The sequence below is a fragment of the Temnothorax americanus genome, unplaced genomic scaffold (assembly GCF_048541705.1).
Source record: "Temnothorax americanus isolate GAGA-0224 unplaced genomic scaffold, ASM4854170v1 Scaffold17, whole genome shotgun sequence".
Taxonomy (NCBI): Eukaryota; Metazoa; Arthropoda; class Insecta; order Hymenoptera; family Formicidae; genus Temnothorax; species Temnothorax americanus.
In genome coordinates, this window is record NW_027509307.1 from 3,192,430 (window position 1) to 3,215,494 (window position 23,065).

Here is a 23,065-nt window from a genome sequence, read left to right on the forward strand (position 1 = left end):
CACATAAATAAAGATTATTACATGTGTATATATGTGTATATGTAAATATTTTAAACTAAGAGAAAATATTGTAATGATATAAAAATGTAATCAAATAAATTTATTCTTATAAAGTAAGTTTCGCAAACTTAAAACTTCTTTTCGTGGCCTTAAAGATATAAGTAACAGATTTTAAACTTTGTTCTGACATAAAAAAGACATTATAGAGGAAATAATTTCGCTACATAGAGAAGATCTTAATTTTTTTCTCATTGGTGTGAGATCACTAAAACAATACGAACGGTAGAACACGGCGCGGAAAAAAGAAGTGAAATAAGCAAGTGCACCCAGTGGGAACAAGGTCGGAACTCTGGCCTCTTCGCAGGATGGTTCTGGCTGATGTCAAGATAAATGCGATTTCCTGGGATGGGAAACGCGGAGCAGGGGTGACGCGGGGGTGCAAGAAGAAAAATATTGTTTGCCGCGAAAACTGGGGCGCACATCCTGAAGAAGGGCGTTGGTAGTGGTTTGACCACGAAAGCGTCACGTGGGGGTTGAGGTGGAAAAAGCCAAAAGCACGTTTGCTCTCGTGCCGGAGTAGCTTGCCAAAATTTCCAAGGCGTAAGGTTCGTTTTTAGAGCGGAATTAAAGGAAGGAAGCTTTTAGAATAGGGTTACTTAAATCGGGTCACAAGAATCCTTGCATCAATGGGAAAACGCGGCGAGGTTGGTAACATACGATCCGTCTCTATGTATTTTTAACAGCACATGTCATTATTTATTCACGAAGATATTTCGAGATATGTTCTTTTTTTTTCATCGGAAATATTACCTCGCATTTTCTTATCGGTTGTTTCTGGTACAAAAAAGTACTATGAAATATTTAATAAAGATCTTAAAGGAATTCTTGTGAACGAACGTATCTTCCATTAGTGCAATTTCCTTTAAAATCCGAGCTAGATAATTCTAGCAAAGAAAATTGATATTTTCCAGAGTGCTTCACGTTTGTTTACGCGAAATTAAAAGTTGAAAGTATGAAACATTTATTATTGCAATCTTCAAACTTTCAAGGAGGTTCGATGGCTTCATCGGAGGGAGTAGTGGGACGCGGGGGTTCTGGAAACAGCGCACTAGCGTTTGAAGTAGTGGGAATGAAGGGGATTGCTCTGATTGGTCGCCGCGTGCGTATAATGCGTGCTGCTGTTCACGTCGTTCACGACCGTGGCAGTCTAGCAGACGAAAAATCAAGCAATTTATGCTTTAATAATTAATTTTTCTACGAAATGTGCGGTAACCTTCCCCTTTCTTTCGCTCATTTATTTGTAAATTATTAAGTTACATGTGCATATTTTTCTTTCCTTATCATTTGCATTTTTTCTTGCACTTATTTCATTCTGAAGGTATATGCAATATATCATTTCCCATAAAAATCTATGTTAAAAATGCAGCCAGTTTCATGAAATTTTAATATGTTGTTTTGGAATGCAAAATAGAATAATGTGAATTTTTTGGGAATTTTTTACCGTCCCGTTTTGAAAAAAATTTAATCCAAAAATTGTATTTTTTAAGTTTTTGGAGTAGATTTTTTTTAAAACGGGACGGTGAAAAATTCCTAAAAAATTCACATAATTCTATTTTACATTCCAGAACAACATATTAAAATTTCATGAAACTTTGCATTTTATGTTGTAGCCATCGAACCTCCTTAATGTCTTTAATAGCTATTAAACTTTTTCGCCGCAGTAGCTATACTAAATGCAATTTTAAAGAAGTGTATATGCAAGCAGCCTCTGATTGTTATCACTTCGCGATGCTCGTCGCCCGCGTCGGACAATTATTCTCGAAATATTCACGATCGCTCGTTTATTGAACACCATTCTCCCCTTGAATACACGACAATTCTCTGAATTCCATTTATTCAGTAACCTCGCCAGCTCGTGTTTGCATTCTACTAGGTATTGTTGAGCTTTCGCGACTATTTTCCGGGATTGGTAGATCGACGGATAGAGCCAGTGTTGCCGTCGCGATCGCTCAATGTCTAGCGCATAGCTTTATAGGCCAACGAGAACGACCTCAGGAGCTCGTTATCGTGGATGAATTCAATGCATCGCAGACGACAGCGAGCGACAGCGAATTCAAGCGACGCTGGCTTAGCCGCGTCCGGACCATCCATCTTGCTTCGGACGGTTGTCCTCCCGGTAATGCCAAAGATACCGATCCAAGGAGGCATCAGTGCGGCTTCTATCGGCGGAAGTTACGCGTCTTTCCGCGGATATCGGTTGGTTTACAGTCGTTTCTTTTACTAACTATCCTATCATTGCAGATCAGACACATCGATCCGTTGCGCATTTGAATTTTGGATAAGGCAAATAAGCAAACGAATTAGAATAAACATTTAATAGATATGTGATCACGACAAGTTACCATATCACTAGAAGTGCTGCCTAGTAAAAATAAGGCAATACGTTTCTGCAGAATGTGTATCATGCATTCTGATAATTAATTGGGTAGATAGAAGACCTTATTACCTTAAAGAACTTTGTAGATAATACTTTCAAGTTTATAAAGTTATGTTATTTCTTTGTGTAGAAAAAACTTCTCATATAGATACACTTACGTAATAATAGATGTTAATAATATTCTATGTGTACGTAATCGATAATGTTTTTAATTACGATATATAGAGCGTCTATTAAAAATATTATTTTGCAATTAATACATCTCGTTTTTATTTTGAAATAAATAATTCATTTCGTGCAACAAGCTATTAATATTAGCTAGATATCTGATTATTATTAGTATTATAATTGCTTTTATTGATTTGTACATTTTATTTAAACCGGCGGTATTCCGCCCAAATCTGCAACATTAGGATTTTCGCACTATGACCTTGCGATATTTTCCCGCCTTTGGCGAGAGTTCCCTGGTAGGTCTCTGTGACCTCGAAACGAATCTATTTGGCATCTCCGCTTTAAGAGATATATCGGTGACAGGATTAATCGATTTTTCCTCATGTCAACTGTCCTCGAATTTGTGTGCATTTATTGCAAGCTAGATGCCTTCCGTGAATCTTCCGTGTTTCAGCAAATTTCAACAGATTTAGAAACTAGTTTACGGGTTGCTGCCCTTTCGCGAGAATGCACTTGGGAACCTTACGTAAACTCTTGCATAAAGTTCTTTGGTATATCTACTATAAGCTTTATAATTTCATTGCGTAACTTACTGGAGAACATGAACTTGACGTGAGCAGCGAGTCGTGTAAAACATAAAGTTTCAAACGTGCCTGCTAAAGATGATCCTATATTATCTGCTTTACAACTTTACACACACATATGCATATGCACACACGCATGCATTGATATAAACACGAATTTAATTTTAAACCTAATGTAATTTTATTACACATTGCTACTTAATACAAAATTGTTACTTAAAGAAAGAAAAGTACAGATTGCACATTCGTGTGATATTCTTTTTAACTGTGACAAACGTAAAAGGCAATAAACGATATTTAATTTGCAGAATGTCAGTTTTGCGATTCATGCTGCGCAACGCACTTTGTGCACCGAATCATTTGTCGATGTAATATTTTTCTTTTACATTTGACGGGATTGTTTTGTTAATTATCTCCAAACAAATTGCTCGTCGATTTGAATTTTATTCACAAAGGGAATAAACTTTGACTTACCCTTTCTATATGGCCACCATTAACGACCTCCGGCGTGTTAACACAGACCACTCTTTTCAAACGTAGTTTGTTAACGTGGAAGGCCGAGCCGTAGCAGTACATCAGCACCATCGTCGTCGGGAAATAAAAAGAGCAACACGCCAGGATCCTGAAAAAGGAGATGCGATAAAGAGCATTTTCCGGTTCAGAAAAGTAGTAATTAGCGCGTCATATACAAATGGAATATAAAGTGGCACGACGAAGATGATATCACGTGAACGCAATAAAATTATATTCGTACAAGCAGATTGCGCGGAATCTGATGATACATGCGCGAAGTTTATTAATGTCTATAACACGATAAAAACAGTTTCACGACCAGCATCCGCGCGTTTCAACTTTCTTTATTATAAATTAACTTAATTAATATGCTTTGTATTGAACTTTGTGAGAGTTGACTCTATCTCGTGTGCATTTAAATTACCTTAAACTTTATTTTATTCGATTTCTCTCCATATAGCAACGTTTACAAAAGCCGTGATATAAATGGATAATTCTGTTTGAACAAATGTGGCGAGATAGTTTCTAAACTACCGCGACCCGATAAAAAAACATTACGACAGTTTGAAGAGACGGTCTTTCGTAGTTAGCATCGGTTTAGATCAGACTTTAAGCGTACCGGATGGGAACATTAACGCAGATATATCGCTATCTTTCACAGTTGATCGCCTCAGTTGTTCCCCCAAGGCGATCGACCGCGCGACATCGTTTTCGACATTAAAATTGTAATTGTCCACAATTGGTCACCGACATGGTGAACAAATGCGGCGGCGGGCAAGATCGTGAAATGTCAGGCTTATCACCGGCGTTCACTATGGTGATACCTAAGGGACGCTCTAGCGAAGAAGGGGTCGCAGGCAAGGAGGCCAGACCCGTTGAAGTAGTAACCGCCTCTGGGGAGTACTAGAACCCCGAAAATTGCCACGCTCGCTATCCAAGTGGTCGACATCACTGCCACGCAGCCCTGCCGCATGTAATACTGTGTCAACATAGACAGAAAACGATCACTCTTTCTCATTTATACGCCGAGCGTTTTATAGATATGGTGTACGTGTGCATGCATATGTGTATTTTGCCTCTGTATTTCTGTCGGCCAGTACCGGGGCTTGTTTGCACACATTCCACATTTCGTAGCGTGGTTTATTCAAACGATTATCATGCACTGTTTTTTTGTCGGAAATCTCATGGGGGTATTGCAAATCTGCAATTGAACATATGTTTGGACAAAATATCTAATATTAATATGTAGTGAACAGAAGTACCTACTGCAATGTATTTTATCGAATAATAAATACATGTAATATTTAAAACACTGATCAAAGAATATGTATGCAAATAGCCTGGAATTAAATATAAATGTACTACATTGTAAATATTGAAGTAAAACATGAAGAGAAAGCGTTACAGTTCGCCGTTTCTCGAGAATGTGTGTATCTTAAATTATAAATGCATATTCAAACTTTGCATATTTCATAACACTGTCTAATTGCATTTATTAAATGAAAGGGAAAAAAATGCATAAGAGATATATATATATACCTACATATATATATATATATATATATATATATATATATGATTATTTTTAAGAGTATAAATAAAATTATAAGCATTAAATTTGTACGGTATTTCTGATCAGTATTTAAAAATTCCGCAAATGTTAAAAGTTATCCTTTAAAAACATCGATTACTTTAACTGATTAAATCTTTAAACAAATAAAGTAAGTTTCACGGACGAGTTTTATCGATGGCACACTTTTACGGCACAAACCCGGTGTGTTAAGTATCCTCGAGATTAACCTCGTTCTGATCCCGAGAAAACGATCAATGGAATGACACTCGACCTTACTATTCCCCGAGTAGTAAAGATCGACGCTTGTGCGACATATTTTTTTCCTTATTATAGATGTGATTCGTTAACTCCAAAAAAAATTAAAAAATACAAAAATATATTAAAACGCTTGATCATAAATATCGGTAAAATAAACTACTTCTCTTATGCGTTTTCTCGTTCTTTTCTCATTTAATAAATACAAGATAGCGCCATGAAATACGCAAATTTAATGTACAAATATACTTAATTTAAGACATTGAGAACAGGCAAACTTTATGGTTTGCTCTTAGAGTTTCCCGTTCTTCACACATGTTTAACTTCAGCTATTTACTATTCATCAGCACGTAAAAGTTTTCATGTATTCTTGTATATGTCGCGCGAGAACAAGTAAGTTTTTATCCCTAAAACCAATTAAATATTTACCACTTAAATTATGTATGAATTATACGGTGATATGTATTATATTAATATCACGATATCACGAACAGAAACAATGGATTGTAGTTACATAAAAGTCACAGCTATAATTATAAATGATTCTTAAAAACAAAATACATGAATATATGGAACCGTGCATAAAATGAACGCCATTTTATAGACTTTACAAGATGCATAGAAGTTACAAGATTCATGCATTATCGACGTAAATGGTGTAAGGGCTGATATTCGCCGCGCATTGTGAACATCAGAAACAAAGGACTAAAGACCAAGTTGCTGCAAACTTTGAACTAAATACGGGCTGTATACGACTGAATATTGCATGAAATATGAGTAAAGCTGATGTAACACGGACCTGTATCTGCGAACTAATATAATATGATAAGAGCAAATGTGAAATCGAAATCGAGAAGCAACAGCCTCTATCGATCGAACGTAAAAAGAGACGGAGCCGAGGTCTACCAGAATTCGATGAGCGGCCAAACGCTCGATAGACAGAAATTTACGGAATGAATAGAAGACACGACTCAACGATTCGTTGGACGTTTTTCTTTTACCTCTTTTTTTATACATTGTGCTCTCTTTCTCATTATAGCAATTGTGCAAATAACAATTCTATTATTCTATTCTCCACTGTGCGATCGTATTCGATGGCCCATTGTGAAGGAAAAAAACGAATCAAGATATAATATCATTATTGATTATTTATGATAAAAATGCATTGCTCTTGCATGCATATAAATTGATGAATATAAATTGTAGACAAAATAATACAGTAGCAACATATTCACAGATATATTAGTTGTAAATATATAAATCTTTAGTTGATAAATCTTCGAATATTTTATATATAATAATTGTGTGAGACTTAAAAGAATGATATAACTTTATTTTAATAATCGCGTAGAGTAATAGACAGAAGTATTTATAAATAAAATGTATAATCTAATAAATTACAACGATATTGAGGTAAAATATAAGTGACGAACGAATTACACATTTTCCGAAACAAAAAGAGAATTATAAGAATGGCGGGAGATATATTGAAAGGTGAACCGAAAAGTCCAATGTGAGTAGTGCTAGAAAATCGCATTCTTTGAAGTCAGTGAGCCGGTCGGTGGTATATATAGAACTATCTTGCATTCTCCTTTTGGATACGTATAAATAAATAATTTTTCTTCTATTGACTTTTTTTTTACTCTCTTAATCAAAACGATTAGTTGAAGCGATTATATATTCACGATTGATTTTTTAAATCTGAAATTTATCATGTTATTTTTTTTCTTAATTACTCAAAAGTCAGGGATATGGGAGATATTTTTGAACCGTTCTGATGTGTATTTGTCTTCACTACACGAAAATTTTATCCTGGCTACGCGATTCATCGCTACGGCCGCGGAAATAGAAGGATAGGTGAGAGTGACGTGGTAGGCGAATGAGAGGCCGCGATGGCACTTTGCATCCTGATGCGCTTTTAAATCTCCTCCGAAATTAATTTCGGCGGTTAAGCCAGAGTAAACCGACGCGCGTTCGAGCTTCGACAAACCGTAGTGTGAAACCACAGGCGTATTATGGATCGCAGGAAAGGATCCTATGATACTAATATCTCTCGCGAAATTTGCAGTTGCTAGGGCAAAAGTTGTCCTTAAAGCGCTCAATCGCTTTTGCTGTTCGTGGAAAATGATGCAAAATTACTGGATTATATTATCCCGCGGTATACCGACTATAGTCGACAAGCCAGAATTTCAGAAATAATTTAATAGATTAAGAGCTTCCCAGCACACTCAAACAAGTTAGTTTCGACGAGCTTTATTTTCATAAATTTATATATAAACTAGCTGGTTACCTCGGCGAAGCCCGGGAGTCGTTTTTCTTAAAGGAGTTCCATAAGGAGTCGGGTTGATTTAAAGACGGTAGTTTAACTTTTTACACATGAATAACACATTTTAGGTGCTTAAGTTTTAAACTTTTTTGCTTAACAATGATCACATATTGGATCAATGAATGAGCCTAAATTCATCGTTTTTTGTGCTGCTGTAGCTAAACTGAAGAATTACCGGATCAATTTTCAAAATTATTATTTTCGGATGAAATTGATATTCGTAATTTGAATCATAACTAAATGTCTCTAATTTCAAAATGGACCGCATAAATGATTTCATGGATTAAACATGTCGTAACCGGTCTTTTTATACTCAAGTTTCACACTATTGAGTCATTTCCGCTTCTCCGATATTTCACTTACCGATTAGCGACATATCCAACCCGCAATTCGCGCTGATTTTTAGCATATTCTTTTTCAGATTTTATTTTTTATATAAAATATTTAAAATATTTAAAAGAGAAAACACTAGGGATGGGGAACATACATATATGGACGATATATAAATGCATACCGCAATTTTTAGTTATAAAGAAAAATAAAGTAGATAGATATACAATATTCCATTTATAAAAGCAACGCGGATATGTGCGCTTATTTGATTTTCACACTCTTTCGTTATGCTAACGAAACAAAAACGATAGCTATTTATTTTTATTTCATTACTGAGTAGCGTGAGATATCCTATATCCTAAAGAGACTAAGAGATTATTTTTTAAATGAAATTTTTACTGTCTATTCTGTTAAGCTTCCAATCTCCTTTAATATTCATTTCAATGGTTCGCACGTCTATGTATATGTGTGCTGTATATAAATATAAAGGATTGAGAAAACTGTTTTATGAAAACGTAGCGTCGAAGCATCGACATTTTATAGCTGCGCCGATATTAAACTTTCAAAAGCAACATATAACGAGAAATATCTTTAGCTTTTAAACTCATATAATTACGAGCGATGAATGATATTGGATTGTCGTGTATCTTATGAATAAAGTGATTGTAACGTGCAACGAAAAATATTTTTATTCTTCAGATTCATGAATACAAATATCGTCAAAGATCCTCATATTATATTCAGGAACGATTGTATCAATAGCCGATTCACGATTCACGGTGGATTCTATTTTCTCATAAATTTAAACGAATCGAACAAGTTTCGCTAATACCTGTCACTTTCACTGAGCAACGGTTATTTTAACCCGACAATTGTCTGTAATCAATCAACTATTCAATTGTTCACATCACATTGTGTTTAACAAGAGCAAATTTGCTGTCGATAAATCGAATGAATCGAGAGAATTGTCGGGAGAATGAATCTCTGCAGACAGAAGAAATGTTTGGAACGGGTGACATCGAATTAAAATTAGTACGAAATTTCGTGAAACAATCATAAAAGAATCGTATTCGCGTTTTTACTGTAGTATAGAAATACGAAATAATGATTATAAAAAAAACTTTTTACGTATTTAAATCAAAAGAATCACGTTTAATTAACAAAATATGAATATATTGTTTTTTTTTAATATTTATAATAGAAATTACGTAACTTTATAAAAGAAAAATAGGAAAAGATAAATCTTTGTTGTGCACAACGCATCACTCTCTGAAAATAATTAAAATTTTAATTCAACAAAATAACAAAGGGCTTAAGCCGTGACAGGATGTTCGTGTCGATATTAATATCTACGTGAATTTTTATATTCCAACTCAGTGAACTGCGCGCCGAATATTTTTCAGTCTTGTAACACAGCCTTAGTTTTGCCGGAATAGTAAATCCACATTCTTAAATCGATAATTAATTTAAATCGATTCTAGCATCCTTATATAATGTACATACCGCAGTGGTCGAATTGGTACGACACCCTACACGGAATTGGGGAAGTTCCAGGTTCGAACTCTGGCTGAGGCGATATTTTTCGCAATAATTTTTTTAAATTTCTTTATAGTAATTTAATTATAAGGATGCTAATTAGCATCTATTGTTTAAATCGATTATCGATTTAAGTACGTGGACTATTCCGGTAAAATTAGGACTGTGTTGCAAGACCAAAAAATATTCGGTGTGTAGTTCACTAAAAATCCACACAGATATTAATATCGACACGAACATTCTGTCACGGCTATGACTTTTGATTATTTAGTTAATTTCTAATCATCAGAGTTTTATTGTATTATTTACAATTTTGATATTTAATGTTAAAAGCAAAAGATAGGTGCTTGAAAACGCGAATAATTTACAATAAAGAGTATACCTATATTAGAAACACTGAAACTTGTTACAATGCTATTATAATATCGACAAGTAATATCGACGAATAAGTGTGTAACAGTCCATTAGCAGTTAATAGTTTAATAGTTAATGAGTGAGTACAGACAGCAATATAGCTTACCCTTTTAGAGGAGTGTTTGTGATAGCGATGAGGGTGCAGCATGCAAACATAACGGTCGATTGCCATGCAGACGAGGATAACAGCGCTCTGTTGAGTCAAAGCGCCCCTAAGAAGTGCCTGGAACAGTAAAAGTTTCCGAAAGAGTAAACGAGATCTTCAGGTGTCGCGCACTCTCTCTTCCTCTCTTTTTCTCAGTTATTTTTTTTTTCCCAAATAAGTTATAACTTCTTGGAAAAGTGCATAGGTCGACAAGCAGCGAGACAAGTCAGATAAGCGAGAATTTTTGATGAGTTGAGAGAACATCGAGAGAAAATCAACTGTATATACTTGTCGGCAGCGTTTTACAATCGTTACATTCCTTTTAGTTTTTTTTTTACAAATCATTAGTTAAATTGAACATTTTTTGATTTGTCAAAAGAAGGAGAACAAAGATTACACACAAGTATATCTATCAATAAAATTTATTAATAATAATTTAATAGTATAATTATATGCGTATATAATATAATGTAAATGTGATTCACATATTAATAATAATGTTGCATTTGATTGAATTGTCAATTGATTAGTTTATCCTAGAGATGCATATGGATCTTTCCTACATGAATATAGCAAAATAATCAGGATTTTACCGTTGATAAAGGGCAGCTTGCGGTTTACCGCTCGTGCCGCAATGCTTTGCGGTAATTTTGCATCGAGCATCGGAATTCGCGTGAGAATCGTTATTGCTCTAATTTGAGGATATAGGCAGAGACAGAATCATCTAATTAATTGCTGCAAATCAACAGTCGAGATTGGGTTAATTAACATTATAGCGCCATTGATTATTTACGCTGATGTCTCATGTAGACGGCGTTACAATTACGTCGCACACATTTCACTGTACGGGGAATCGTTAATAAGCTCTATAAACCTGGTGCCGAGTCCGTGCTGTAATTAAATGTCACGCTCGAATAAAAAAGGACCGCATTCATCACCGCGCAATGTTGCTTCCGCGCCGTTGCACTTATCTGCCTGTGAATTTTAGTCCGCGATTAAATAGTGTGACGTATAGTTTTTGTAAATTCTGCTCGTGTAGACACTAGGGTAAAAATTGAATTTACGCATGTTAATTGCAATAAAATTGTAGAACATGGTTTCGTAAATTCCAGAAATTAATAAAACGTAATTATTATCAACGATGAAGTACAGTTGGTTGGTTCAATTGTTCGGATAAAGTAATTAAGATAAAGGGATCAAATAATATGAATCCGCGTTGGATTTCTTTTTACATTTTAATTAGATACAATAAGTATAAATTATCTTCTCTCTTATTGAAAAGTAATATGATAGCTTCTACATTTATCAGAAGAGAATTTTTATCGAAGATTGTAAGTAGCGCTTGAGAAAGTATCGTTATTTACTAATTAACGTTTATTTCTTGATATTGCGCGATCCTATAGTAATGTATCGATTACGAGCATGTATAACGGGTCAATTTCTCGTAATTTGGTCTACGAATGGACTGTGGGCAAACGCTAATTTGTTCTCCAAACGTACATACATTACACGCGAAACAAGCTGTCAGACGGCGAGCAAATTGCCAGTAGGATCACCGCCAACCCTTTCATCCAATTGAAACTAACCATCTCTACGACTCTGCGGCGAGAGAAACGCAATTACAACTGCAAATTTACGTGCATGACACTTCAAAAATTTAGAAAATTCTATCTTTCCTATTACTATTTTTTATAAATGTTCAAATTAATTTTTAACAGTTTTAAAAATTGCGATAAAACACAAAAAAACATATTGATTTAACTCTAATTAAGAAAAGAATTTTCAAACATATATATAACATAAGCTTGTTAAGCAATAAGTTAGCATTATATCGAGATACATCTCAAAAAAGATTTTTATCTGAAAACTGTCAACTTAGATTATTTAGGCATTTATCGCGCATGCAAAGATTTCTTAGCTATATGTATTATTAAAATAGATTTTAGGGAAATAAAAAATTATCTACATATTAAAGATTTCTCTCTTAAAAAAGTTATTTATACATAAATTCATAGGCACAAATATATAAAAGTTGAACATTTTATAATTCTCTTTTAGTTCTACTAAAGTTAATGATAAGAAAAAAATAGACGCATTCTGAAGCAAATGCCGTATAACGTACATCTGTCTGTAGCGTATACGTTCAACCACATATTGAGCAATCTCGTAGGTATCTACTGACATCAGCCGTCGTTTGAGTCCGATACGTTGGTCTACTTTGAAACGGGACAGTTTGGACGTAACGAGATGTACGCTATCGCGATTCGGGACCTGCTCTATCCGGCAGGTGCCGAGGGAGACAGGCGAGGACAGAGGCACGATTCGATCTCTGGGAAAGGGAAACGATCCCAAATACCGCGAGCCGCCGAAGGCGACGGCTTGATTCGATGAATCAGTGACGTCGATGTAGCCGTAAAGAAACGACAAGACGAGGGTGCGAGTGTACCAAGTATACGTTTGAGATTGTTACCATGGTGACCGTTGGCGTATGGCCAGGGAAAAGCTCTGATAATCTAAAGGGGCCAGGATCGGTCTGGCCTCGTTTGGAGCCATGTCCCCAAAACACTCTCTCTTGGAAGACCTTAACCAAATATTTTCGCCACAAGCTGACTTATCTCCGAGTAACCGCTAACCTTTTGCCATCACCGCCGTCGTCGAATCTTAGCGGAGACTCGGAGATTTTAATGGAACATCGAGCTAACTGTTATTTAGCCGCGGAATAATTGGTATAACGAGTTTGATCTTTTAGTTTGCCATGCCGAGAAATACCGTCGAGAAATAACGGCGAGCGCTGCGTTGGAGTTTCACGAAAATTGCATTTACTCTGGAACGACCTTGGGCCGATTGCAGTAGCGCGTTACAACGCGCATCCTTTTAGCGGAGAACGCGCTGGCTTTTTGTCGAAATTCAGCGGAGCTTGGGCGAACGCGCGCGTTCAATTGTGAAAATTTCACAACCAATTTCCACCAATGTAAACAATGGGAAAATAAAGTTAACAATCAGGCAGAGTTGACTTTTACTCGACAATGGTAGTTTCCAGGTGCCAATGGCAACGATTTATTCCATTTTCATGGGGGTCTCTGTGCACGTACGCTATCGAGAATCTGAAGCACATCACTGTCACGTCACGCGCACAAAACGTGCCGCATCTCTCGTAGAAACTTGCGATCGCCTCTCCTCTCTTAACGTAATATAATTCCTCGCTCGTCGCCAATAAATGAAACGGGCATCGGCACGGCGATGCGCGGCTGGGGCGTATACCCGGAATTGTGGAATATTAAATTCGCAATCGCATTACTGTCGCGGCGGCGCAAGAATTTTTCAGGTCGGTTTACGCCGCGAAAAAAAGAAGAAACTCACGGAGGGATGAACAGCGTTAGCGCTTCGGCGACATCGTAACTCATTCCGATAAGTAATGACATTATGCAGCTAATATAGGTAGTGAACGTTGAAAAATTTACCAATAGATGTTTTGGAGTTTGTTTTATACCAATATACCGTAATAAGCGAACGAACTTGCAATAAAATACCACCGTTCATTCTAAAGATAATATTGTGAATGGAAAATATTAAATTTTAATATATTAGAGAAATGCAGGTTTTTTTATTGGTATTATTACCTATATAAAACAATTGTTTCTCACTTATATATTATGGAAAATCTTTTTAAGTATAAAAAAATCGTTTCAATTGAATTGAAAAACTGTTATATCAATAATCATTGTATTGTCTGAGGAGCTTAAATGCTTAATGGTATTGTAATGTACTAAATGCATTACAAGCAGCAGAATCGTCACAACATGGTAACAACAGTAATTGTCTTCAGTGATTCTTGGCATATCACCGAGCAAGAACAAGCAGCGTACTAGTTTATCCAAGTTTATAGTTTGGTTTCTAGCGGATATCTGAATACACAAATCCATCGCGGCCCGAGGTTATCGCGTAAACCCGAGAGATTTGTTGCCACTAAGAATAGATTCTATGAATATCGAGTGGCTAGACGATTTACCATGGCGGAATATCTAGAACGCGTGATCTCCGTGTCATTCTCATGCTCTTTCCCAATGGAGCAATTGTCAACGCGCTGTATAATCGACCCGTTCTCAATTACGTTTTTCTACGGGCGATACTCGATATTTGCACGTGCAGCGTCAAAACTGCATACCTGCATTTAAAAATCACAGTATTGAAATTTCAAAGTGGGAATTAACAAAGAAACTTAAAACAGTTATTTATCCCCTTTACAGCAAAATCGACCCTCAAAACGTTTTAATTTTTATATAAAATATCTCGCACTATCTTTTCGTATTCCTCGCTATATATCTGTTGAATATATCGATAACAAAAACAATGATATGTGGTAAACGCATTCAAATAAAGGCAGCGTTTTGTTTAATAGCTCGGATATTACCGCTCATTATTGTCACAAATAGATACGGATGCTGTTTCGAACGACGTTTAAAATGAACGGAATGTAATTGATCGCCCGTTAACACAGTGGAATATTAAACACTATATTAATCTCGGTGGATCAATAAATTCTAATACATAAACTATTAGCTGGTCGCGCGAATTCGATTCAATTGTATACACAACTGTCGTTGTACCATAATGAATACGGAGCCGAAACTACAAACACGCCACTTTTATTAACTGATCACGTAAAGTTTTACACGTTTGAAATTTTTTTATTTGTTTGCACGTTCTCTTTTTCACTTGCCAGCGGTCTGGCGCACTATCAACGCTATCGTTACGCCCTTGGGGTTAATAGATTCGTAGTACTTGTACGTAGTTTCTCTTTAAGTTTTGAGCTAACGGGATGCTTGCTGTGCCTGTGTCGAATCGAGTGCTACTACTTTCGTTCTATCAAGAGTTGTTAATAATTAATGAAATTGCACGGCTCTTTTCATGTGTGTGTGTGTGTGTTTACGATTATATAAAATTTCTTTTAGGAGAAAAGAAGAGGAGAAGAAAGAACTTTCAGAAAATCTCGAGAGATTTTAAGAATGTACGTATAAAATATGAAAGAAAGTGGCGTGCACAGAATTTGAAATATAATAATGTACATGGAATGTTGTATCATATGCGAAAGATGTAACAAGAGCACGAAACGAGACTTCTACTTGAGTTTGAAATGTTAACCTTCCATCGTTCCCGCGTATCTATTTGAGCGATGTATGGATAAAGAGACTGAATATATGAGAAATACGCGCGATATGTCTCCAAGATGAAAGTATTCGTACATAGGAATATTATCCTTATGGTTTTATGAAATTTCTGCAGGTGTCGAGATCCCTGATTTTCTATTTCGACAGTCGATGGTGCTCGTAAAGTTTTATAGGATCGTCCGCAGCATTGAATTTTATCTGAATTTCTACGCGGCTGTTACACATTTCACAATCGTATATGTATTGTACAATCTTTCGGAATATCCGCTATCAAAGTGATATTTTACCTGTATGTAAAAAAAAATTAAAACTTGCAAAAAACGTATTGAGAGAATTATATTTATTTTTTTTGTGTCGTATTAATGTCAGTAATAATTTGAGAATAATAATATATAAAAAAACATTTGATTTGTAAAAAAAAATATCTACAAAGATAATAAGAATCTGCATATAGAATGTATATACTTTATATTACATTATTTTGTTCTTTAAATTTCCTAATTATGCAATATGTTTTCCTAATTATCAGATTATCTGTGTTTCGCATCTGTTTATTAATTATCTGCCACTTATCTCCTTCTTGCTTGGTCTTACTAATTGTACCACGTTTCCACCAAATTTGCAATCTATTTCCAGCTACACGGGAAGTGCTCTCCACGTTTATTAATTCTCTTTGCTTATAGTCTCTATACTTGCTACCACATTATCTTGTATTGTTTTTAGTCACTTACCGTCCTTATCGCCCATCTCATTCTTTGTACGATGCTCTTTTTGTGATAGGATCTCGAGAAGTGTTTTAAAAATGATACTAATTATTAATGTTGTAAATGAACGAATCTTTTCTACCTATTTCTAAAGAATTTACTCTTTTTATTTCGTGAACTCTTATAGACCATTCCAAACTATGATTAAAAATATACTAATCTTCTTAAATCTTATTTTGCTATATTTGTTTTGATAAATAATTGTTATACATTTATTGCAATTGTGCAATATACACGTATAATACAATTTCTTAACTGCCAATTCTGAAGAGTCATTGCTGAGTTCTTCACAAATATGCAAATATTATATAGTTATTAAATTTAATTTTATTTATAATTTTTGTTTTATTTCTTCCCCAATATTTGATCAATATCCGCTATTCAGCGTTTTGATTGCAATTTGTATAAAGATGGTACCTTTTTCGTTCAAGTTGATAACCATATCTTATTACATATATTTGCACTAAATTTGCATATAGTCTTGATATTTGACAAAAGTGACGTAGCGTAAGAATCTTGATGGTAACGGACAGTGTTTTGACACAATATTATGCATGTCTGTAGAGATGCAAAGCCGAAACATCGGAAGACATCAACATCTTAGATATCAGAAAGGTATTCCGATATAACGCGACATATACATATCTCTATAGTTCAAGTTTTATCGGGAAAATGCGGCAAAGATGATTTGTTGTTATGAGTATGGCTATAACTTACAATATTCAGATAAAAGTGACACTGCACGTATCATCTCTCTATTTCTATATTATATGTATATAAACGATGATATAATTAATATCTCAGCCTATATTATAACAAATCTATTGTTTTTCTATTGTTTATTTTATCGATAGGAATAAGCAAATACAGAAATAAATAATGAGTGTTTAATTGAACATGACGTTCAATTATAACATATCCAGCATCAATATGGTTTTGAGAAAATATTAATGTAAACAAAATTATAACGGATACAATAGACTCATCATATCTCTGCTTAACGAGGAGACCTCTGTAATGGCTTTCTTGTTAAACTTTCGTTAAATTTCGTTAAATTATTTGCAGTTACTAAAATTAATTATCGCGATATTTTACTACGCAAATACGTTCTACGTTGCCAATACATCGTGAAGTTAATTAACAGTTGTTATTATTTAGATAATCAGAGAGCAAAGCAACACAGATATATCACACAACATACCCTATTTTTATCATTGTTAAAGAAAAATAAATTTCCTAACGTACATTAATTTGCGACGCGTGACAAATATTTATTATAAATTGCACAGAAAGTTATATTTAGTTTATATATGTATAACTTGTGTATACTAATCTCGCGCAAGGTATTACAGCAATTTCCCGTTTCGGCTAGATAAGCAAATACCATGAAATTCGAGATCTGTCGACGAAATGGCGCATTCCCGAGTTTAGCACGTGCGAAATGAAGAAATATACGGTCACAAATCAGACCGTTACTTCAGAAGATGGCGTAGAGGACGAGGAAGGGATCGGGGGGAAAGGAGCAATGCGTAAAGATTATCGCCAGGAACTCCGATAACGTCGCAGCCGCCGACTGGTGGAGGAAATAGCGGAAGAAGTACCGGCTGTGTGCCGGAAGCGCAGCCACGAGTTTCAAACGATAATAATTTCCTGCCAAGCATCGCGAACACCATTTCCTACAAATTCCTCGATTTCTGGCTAAGAAAAGCTGTCGAGGTTATTGAACGGCTCTTTAATGCGCAACGCTATAAGTAATATCGTAATCTCCAATGTTATATTCAAGCTAACATTCATTGTGATGCAATATATACAAAAATATAGTAACGATATAAAATACGAGTATACTATATGTTCTATGTTCATGTAGAATTAATTAAAGTAAGATAACGAACGTTGATTATTTCTCAACTAAACGGTATATTAACACGACTCTCGCATGACAAATAAAAATATTTAAAGATAAACAAAACCTATATAGAAAAAAATAGTGATATACATTGTAAAAGTTACCTGAATTTGACAGACAACTTCGCCATATGGCCAGCATCCGTAAACAGCTGGTAAGAAACCGAAAGGCGTCACTAAAAGGCCAATCGCTAGATCGTTGCTCGCTAAGCTCGTCAGCAAATATCTGGGCTGGAAGAAAATTGAGGAGAACCTGTTGATTGTCTTGGTCAGTGTCAATGAACGTCGTTACCGAAACGGTTGAATTGTTGCGCAATGTGTGCGACATTAAACTCTGTCATGAGGCGTAGCGAGGGAAATATCGATTGACTTAACGAAAAACATCTTTTAGTTAACTGTGGGTCATTTCCGTGAACATCAGTTAAGATTAAATCAGTCGATTTAACTGATTGTTTTGTTTAACTTTAAATAGCATTTTTTTTTTTTTAATTAATGCTTATGGAAATTTACGTATACAATAATAAAAGATTTAATTTTCAAGGCCAAATAAAAAAATACATGTCTCCAATTGTTAAAAAGTTGTTAATGTAGTTTTAACTTTCAATCTTCGCAATATTACTTTCTACTCTCGCTAATAATCGTATGGAAATTCAAAGTTACTTTCCTATACATATTTAGTAGCCTATATGTAACTTTTACATATACATAAATTAGATCCGAGAGCGCAGGAGAAGAAGTCGCTAAGTAGGCGAAGAAAAACTAAGACGGAACCGGAAAGAGCAATACAGAAAAGTTAAACATCATTAGTGACAATACATCTACGGCGTAAAAGATTGTATTTCCTGAATAACAAAACGAAATAAAATATTTGTTAGGATAATGATTTCTCGAACAGCACTTAAACTAGGCGTCACAGCATCGCACAGAATAAGGATATATTTTATGTGTGCAATATAATATAGTTATAGAAAATAACCAACCTGTATATCTAACTCTCTAGAAAGATTTACATATTCATCCGGTGAAAATCGATGAATGCTAAAGAACGGTATATTATATGCCGCGCTTTAATAAAAATGTTCTCATAGTCAGTTTTACGTATTACTATGTCAGAAAACTTTAATTAATCGAGTAAATAGAGGATGAAACATCCACTCACTAATGTAGAATTTTTTGCGGGCGTCATCAGTCTCTATGGAAACTCGGCGGCACTCATTTAGAATCCAGAAACATGACTGTCCCGTATTCCGTGTAACTAACCATTTCAGACTGATTTACATAGGAAGAAGAGGAAAATGGAGAAAATTCCTGCCATCACACAGACTATGAGTTATGACAGCGACTGAAACCTTCGTACATTCGCGTAACTGATATTTTACCTACCATAATCCTTTCATAAGATACAAAACTATAATATAATATTAATCTCACTATACATATCTTGACGTTTTCCTTGATCTTATTAAGTGTTCTATTTTTATCTTTCGAACAAGTGAAATTTTCAGAGAAATCTGCATTGCGCTGTTCTTCTCAACACACTTTCCTGGGAGTTTAAAATTTGTACACATTTCGCAATTACTATTGTTTTACTGTAAAAATAAAAGGATTAACTTTCAAAATTCATATTTAACAAAGTATAAACGATCGCCCGTTGCTCGATTCAAAAGTCCCGACACGCGTACGCGATATTCACTTTCCACGTTTCAGAAAAGGCGCGATCGCGGCGAGTGCACACGTCCTCGCGCCCGTGTCCCCGCGATAGAACTGAGGGGTGACTGCCGATTTTGCCGATTTTGGAAGTGGAGGAAGGAGAAAAATTAGAGGAAGGGGAAAATGGTAGGGAGATTTCGAAACAATGTATAGCTCGAGAAAAAAGTAGCCGAAACACGTGTGCGGCACGTGCCGAGACTCGAGCACGGCTTTCGAGATTCAAGCAAAAAAAAAACTAATTGCTTCGACGCCGAACGTCGCAAATAAACAAGCGCGGTATGCCGAGCGCGACGGATTTCGAGGAACCGAATGTGAAAAAAGTCGGATCGCGGAGCTATCAAGTTGTTGATTCGCTTCGCTGTCACCGCGATAGTAATAAATCACTCACCGAACATGTAAATGCAATTTAGGAAGGCTCGCCATCTGCGCCGCGGTCGCGCGGCGTGTCTTCCGAAAAAAAAAAGATTACCTAAAAAGTTACGTAAATCAAATTGCACGTAGCAAATGTACTATCTTACCTGAGCGTGTATATATTTGCTGTACCGTCTGCTATTGATAACACATATCACTAGCAGATTGGCGCACAGGATACCAAGGCTGAGTAGCAGTATAAGGGTAGCTCGTATCAGCTCTCCAGGGCCTGGACCTGTCCAAGCGGCATCGGACGTGCCGCCTCGCCAACAACTGCTGTTGCTCAGTGAGGGTGCCAGCAGTATCGTCTGCCTCTGTTCCATCATCATCGGTTGCTCGCTTACTTCCCCACGCGATTACGGTGCTGAAACCCCAGACGAGACCCCAGTGTCCCGCTCGAGGCACACGTATTTCGTACGTTTCTGAAAATAATCTTTTTTTAAATGAAATCTTATTATATTTTATTTTGTACAATTTATATATGGAGAAATGTTTAAAGGAATCTTATAATACTTGTTTATAATTATGAATAAAATTTTCAATACAATTTAGTTATATTGAGTGATTCTTCTAAAGATTATATTCTTCACGTATTTTGTGTTTTTGAAAATAATCTTGTTTTAAATACAATTTTATATTATTTGTTTATTTACCTACATATAAAATTTTCAATCCAATTTCGTTATATAGTAATTTGATTGTTATGAAGAAATTACCGATTGCAGAAGATACGCTTTTTAGTATATTATAATAATAATTATAATAAGATTGGGTCAACAATGTTTCATAGAAATATCGTTTTTTTTTTATATAAAAAAAATTGCAAACTGTTATTAAGAGCAATATTGTTTTTTCTGTCAATAAAAACTAAACATGGAAAGGAAAGGAAAGGAAAGCAAGGCGAAATTGATAAAATCAAATTATTGCAACGTACCTTTCATCCCTGTCGATCGCAAATTTTCGAGGATCCGCCTTGATGATGGCCGACCAGTTTCTTTAAGCACTGTTTCTTCATCATCAAAATCGTGGAGAATCTGCACGATTGCGAACGTTTGAGCGCGTCTAACGACGCACTCGAAAGTCCGCTCGCAACTCACGAGTTGTCTGTACGCATTTGCAAAACGATGTGCAACTTCGACGTGTGATAGGCTCTTGATACGCGATGCATCTCAGCTTGCATCCACAGCGTCTACGGGCACGCGGGTGAGAAGACAAGCTCTGAGAAAAGAGAAAAATACAGCGGATAAGAATAACATAAAATCAGTTTTCTCTGCACTTATTCTTTCACACGCGCAAATTAAAAAGTCATGGTTATCTTACTGCTTGTTTGCCAAATAATATTTATGATAAGATAAGACAAAACTTGGTAATAATTATTTTATATTTGCATATATTAACTAGAGATTTACTAGAATATTTTTAAAAATAAATTTTGTGAATGAAAGTAACTAGTGGAAGTGGCGGATACTGAAAAGAATATTTTTGCAGGTCAAGGCAACGAGTTCGAAGACTTTAAGATGAAGAGACATAATAGTAACACATATACTAACTTAAAATATGAATACTATATAAATACTAAGACATTATGTAAAATATAAGAATAGATTATGTTTTATTTTACATCTATACGATAAACTGTAATTAATTTCTTGTTGGTCTAAATAATTTTTGTTTGCTTTGCTGCCGAGTACTCATCGGCATTCCCATTTTACACTGTTACGCGAGAGCTCTCTACGAAATCACAGACTGCATTTGAAACTCGTACGTTTCGAGTTTGCGACGTTTTATTTGCTCTTGCCCGCAATATTTCCAACAATCAAGCGTACGGGCGCATCCCGTTACGTTTTCGGGAATTTTATTTGTACCATGCACGTAAACGAACGAAGTTGTTGATCCGCGAACTCGACATTGATCGATCGCATGCGTCAATTCCGTTCGCGTTGACGGTGAATCGATGATGCGTTACGCCGGAGCCGAATAGATCCCCGCGAATTCATACGGATCTGCTGTTCCGTAATAAGCTCGGTCTTCGAATTGTGAATTATTAATTGTAAATCTTTTAGGTGCTGGACGAGGAAGGCTACTTTCTATTTTTGATATATATGTCGTACCCCGACTCGCGCGTTAATTAAAATTCAGAAGAATGTCTATTTGCATCCCGTGCGCGTCGAAATAGTGGAAATGGAAAAATTAATTGGATATGTGCAGATATATCGGGCGTTTCTTTTCACTGCAAATTTCGTTTAGTATCAAGAAGCCAGTACTAGTTAACATCGCCCGTCTGATTTTTACGTGATAATTAATGTATTGGCCCCACGTGCGAATGCGCGAGCAAATATTGAAAACTAATGTGCTTAAGCCGCTTACCGAGATGAGCTAAAAGCTTAGGCAGACTTTATTCCATATGCCTAATAGTTGTGATTAAATAAATTGATTATTTGCCTATTCATTATCATTATTATAATTACATATACACATTTATATAAAAGTTTATCGCAACATTTCAGTTTTACAACATTGTGTGTGTATACCGTATTATTAACGTATAGTTAGTGGCAACAATTTTTAAAACACGGGGAGCAACATTATAATTACGCATTTATTTATGTACAAGGAACAAAAAGATTTAAAAAATGCAATATTCTGTAAAATTAATCGCCTCTCCGCTACGTATAATTTTAAAGCACATATTTTTTTAATTTGTGAAAGATTATATAATTTATTCACAAAACGTTACAATTACGCAATTTATTAAACCGCGCACATTTTTATTTCAGTAAAGTAAAGAATCCAAATTTGGAAGAATGGGAATAGAAAAAT

At 35.4% G+C, this 23,065-nt stretch overlaps 2 protein-coding genes across 10 annotated transcripts in view; one reads left to right on the forward strand and one right to left on the reverse strand.

The window, feature by feature from the left end:
- Positions 1–23,065, forward strand: part of Prom (prominin) — a 102,825-nt gene that overhangs the window by 23,999 nt on the left and 55,761 nt on the right. The window lies entirely within an intron of this gene.
- LOC143895915 (trace amine-associated receptor 9) overlaps positions 1–23,065 on the reverse strand; it is a 67,443-nt gene that overhangs the window by 22,711 nt on the left and 21,667 nt on the right. For 3 of the 5 annotated variants that reach the window (XR_013256494.1, XM_077403403.1, XM_077403405.1), the window contains exons 3-8: positions 21,180–21,463; positions 20,353–20,667; positions 18,230–18,355; positions 10,249–10,365; positions 4,530–4,684; positions 3,667–3,814 (exon numbers count right to left, since the gene is read on the reverse strand). Coding sequence is in view for 4 of the 5 variants with exons in the window: in XM_077403403.1 (XP_077259529.1) it covers positions 3,667–3,814; positions 4,530–4,684; positions 10,249–10,365; positions 18,230–18,355; positions 20,353–20,574 (768 nt within the window). In the remaining variant the exon portion in view is untranslated. Of the gene's footprint in view, positions 1–3,666; positions 3,815–4,529; positions 4,685–10,248; positions 10,366–18,229; positions 18,356–19,283; positions 19,904–20,352; positions 20,679–21,179; positions 21,464–23,065 lie in introns of those variants that run through there. The other 2 variants (XM_077403406.1, XM_077403407.1) reach the window with 2 other exon arrangements.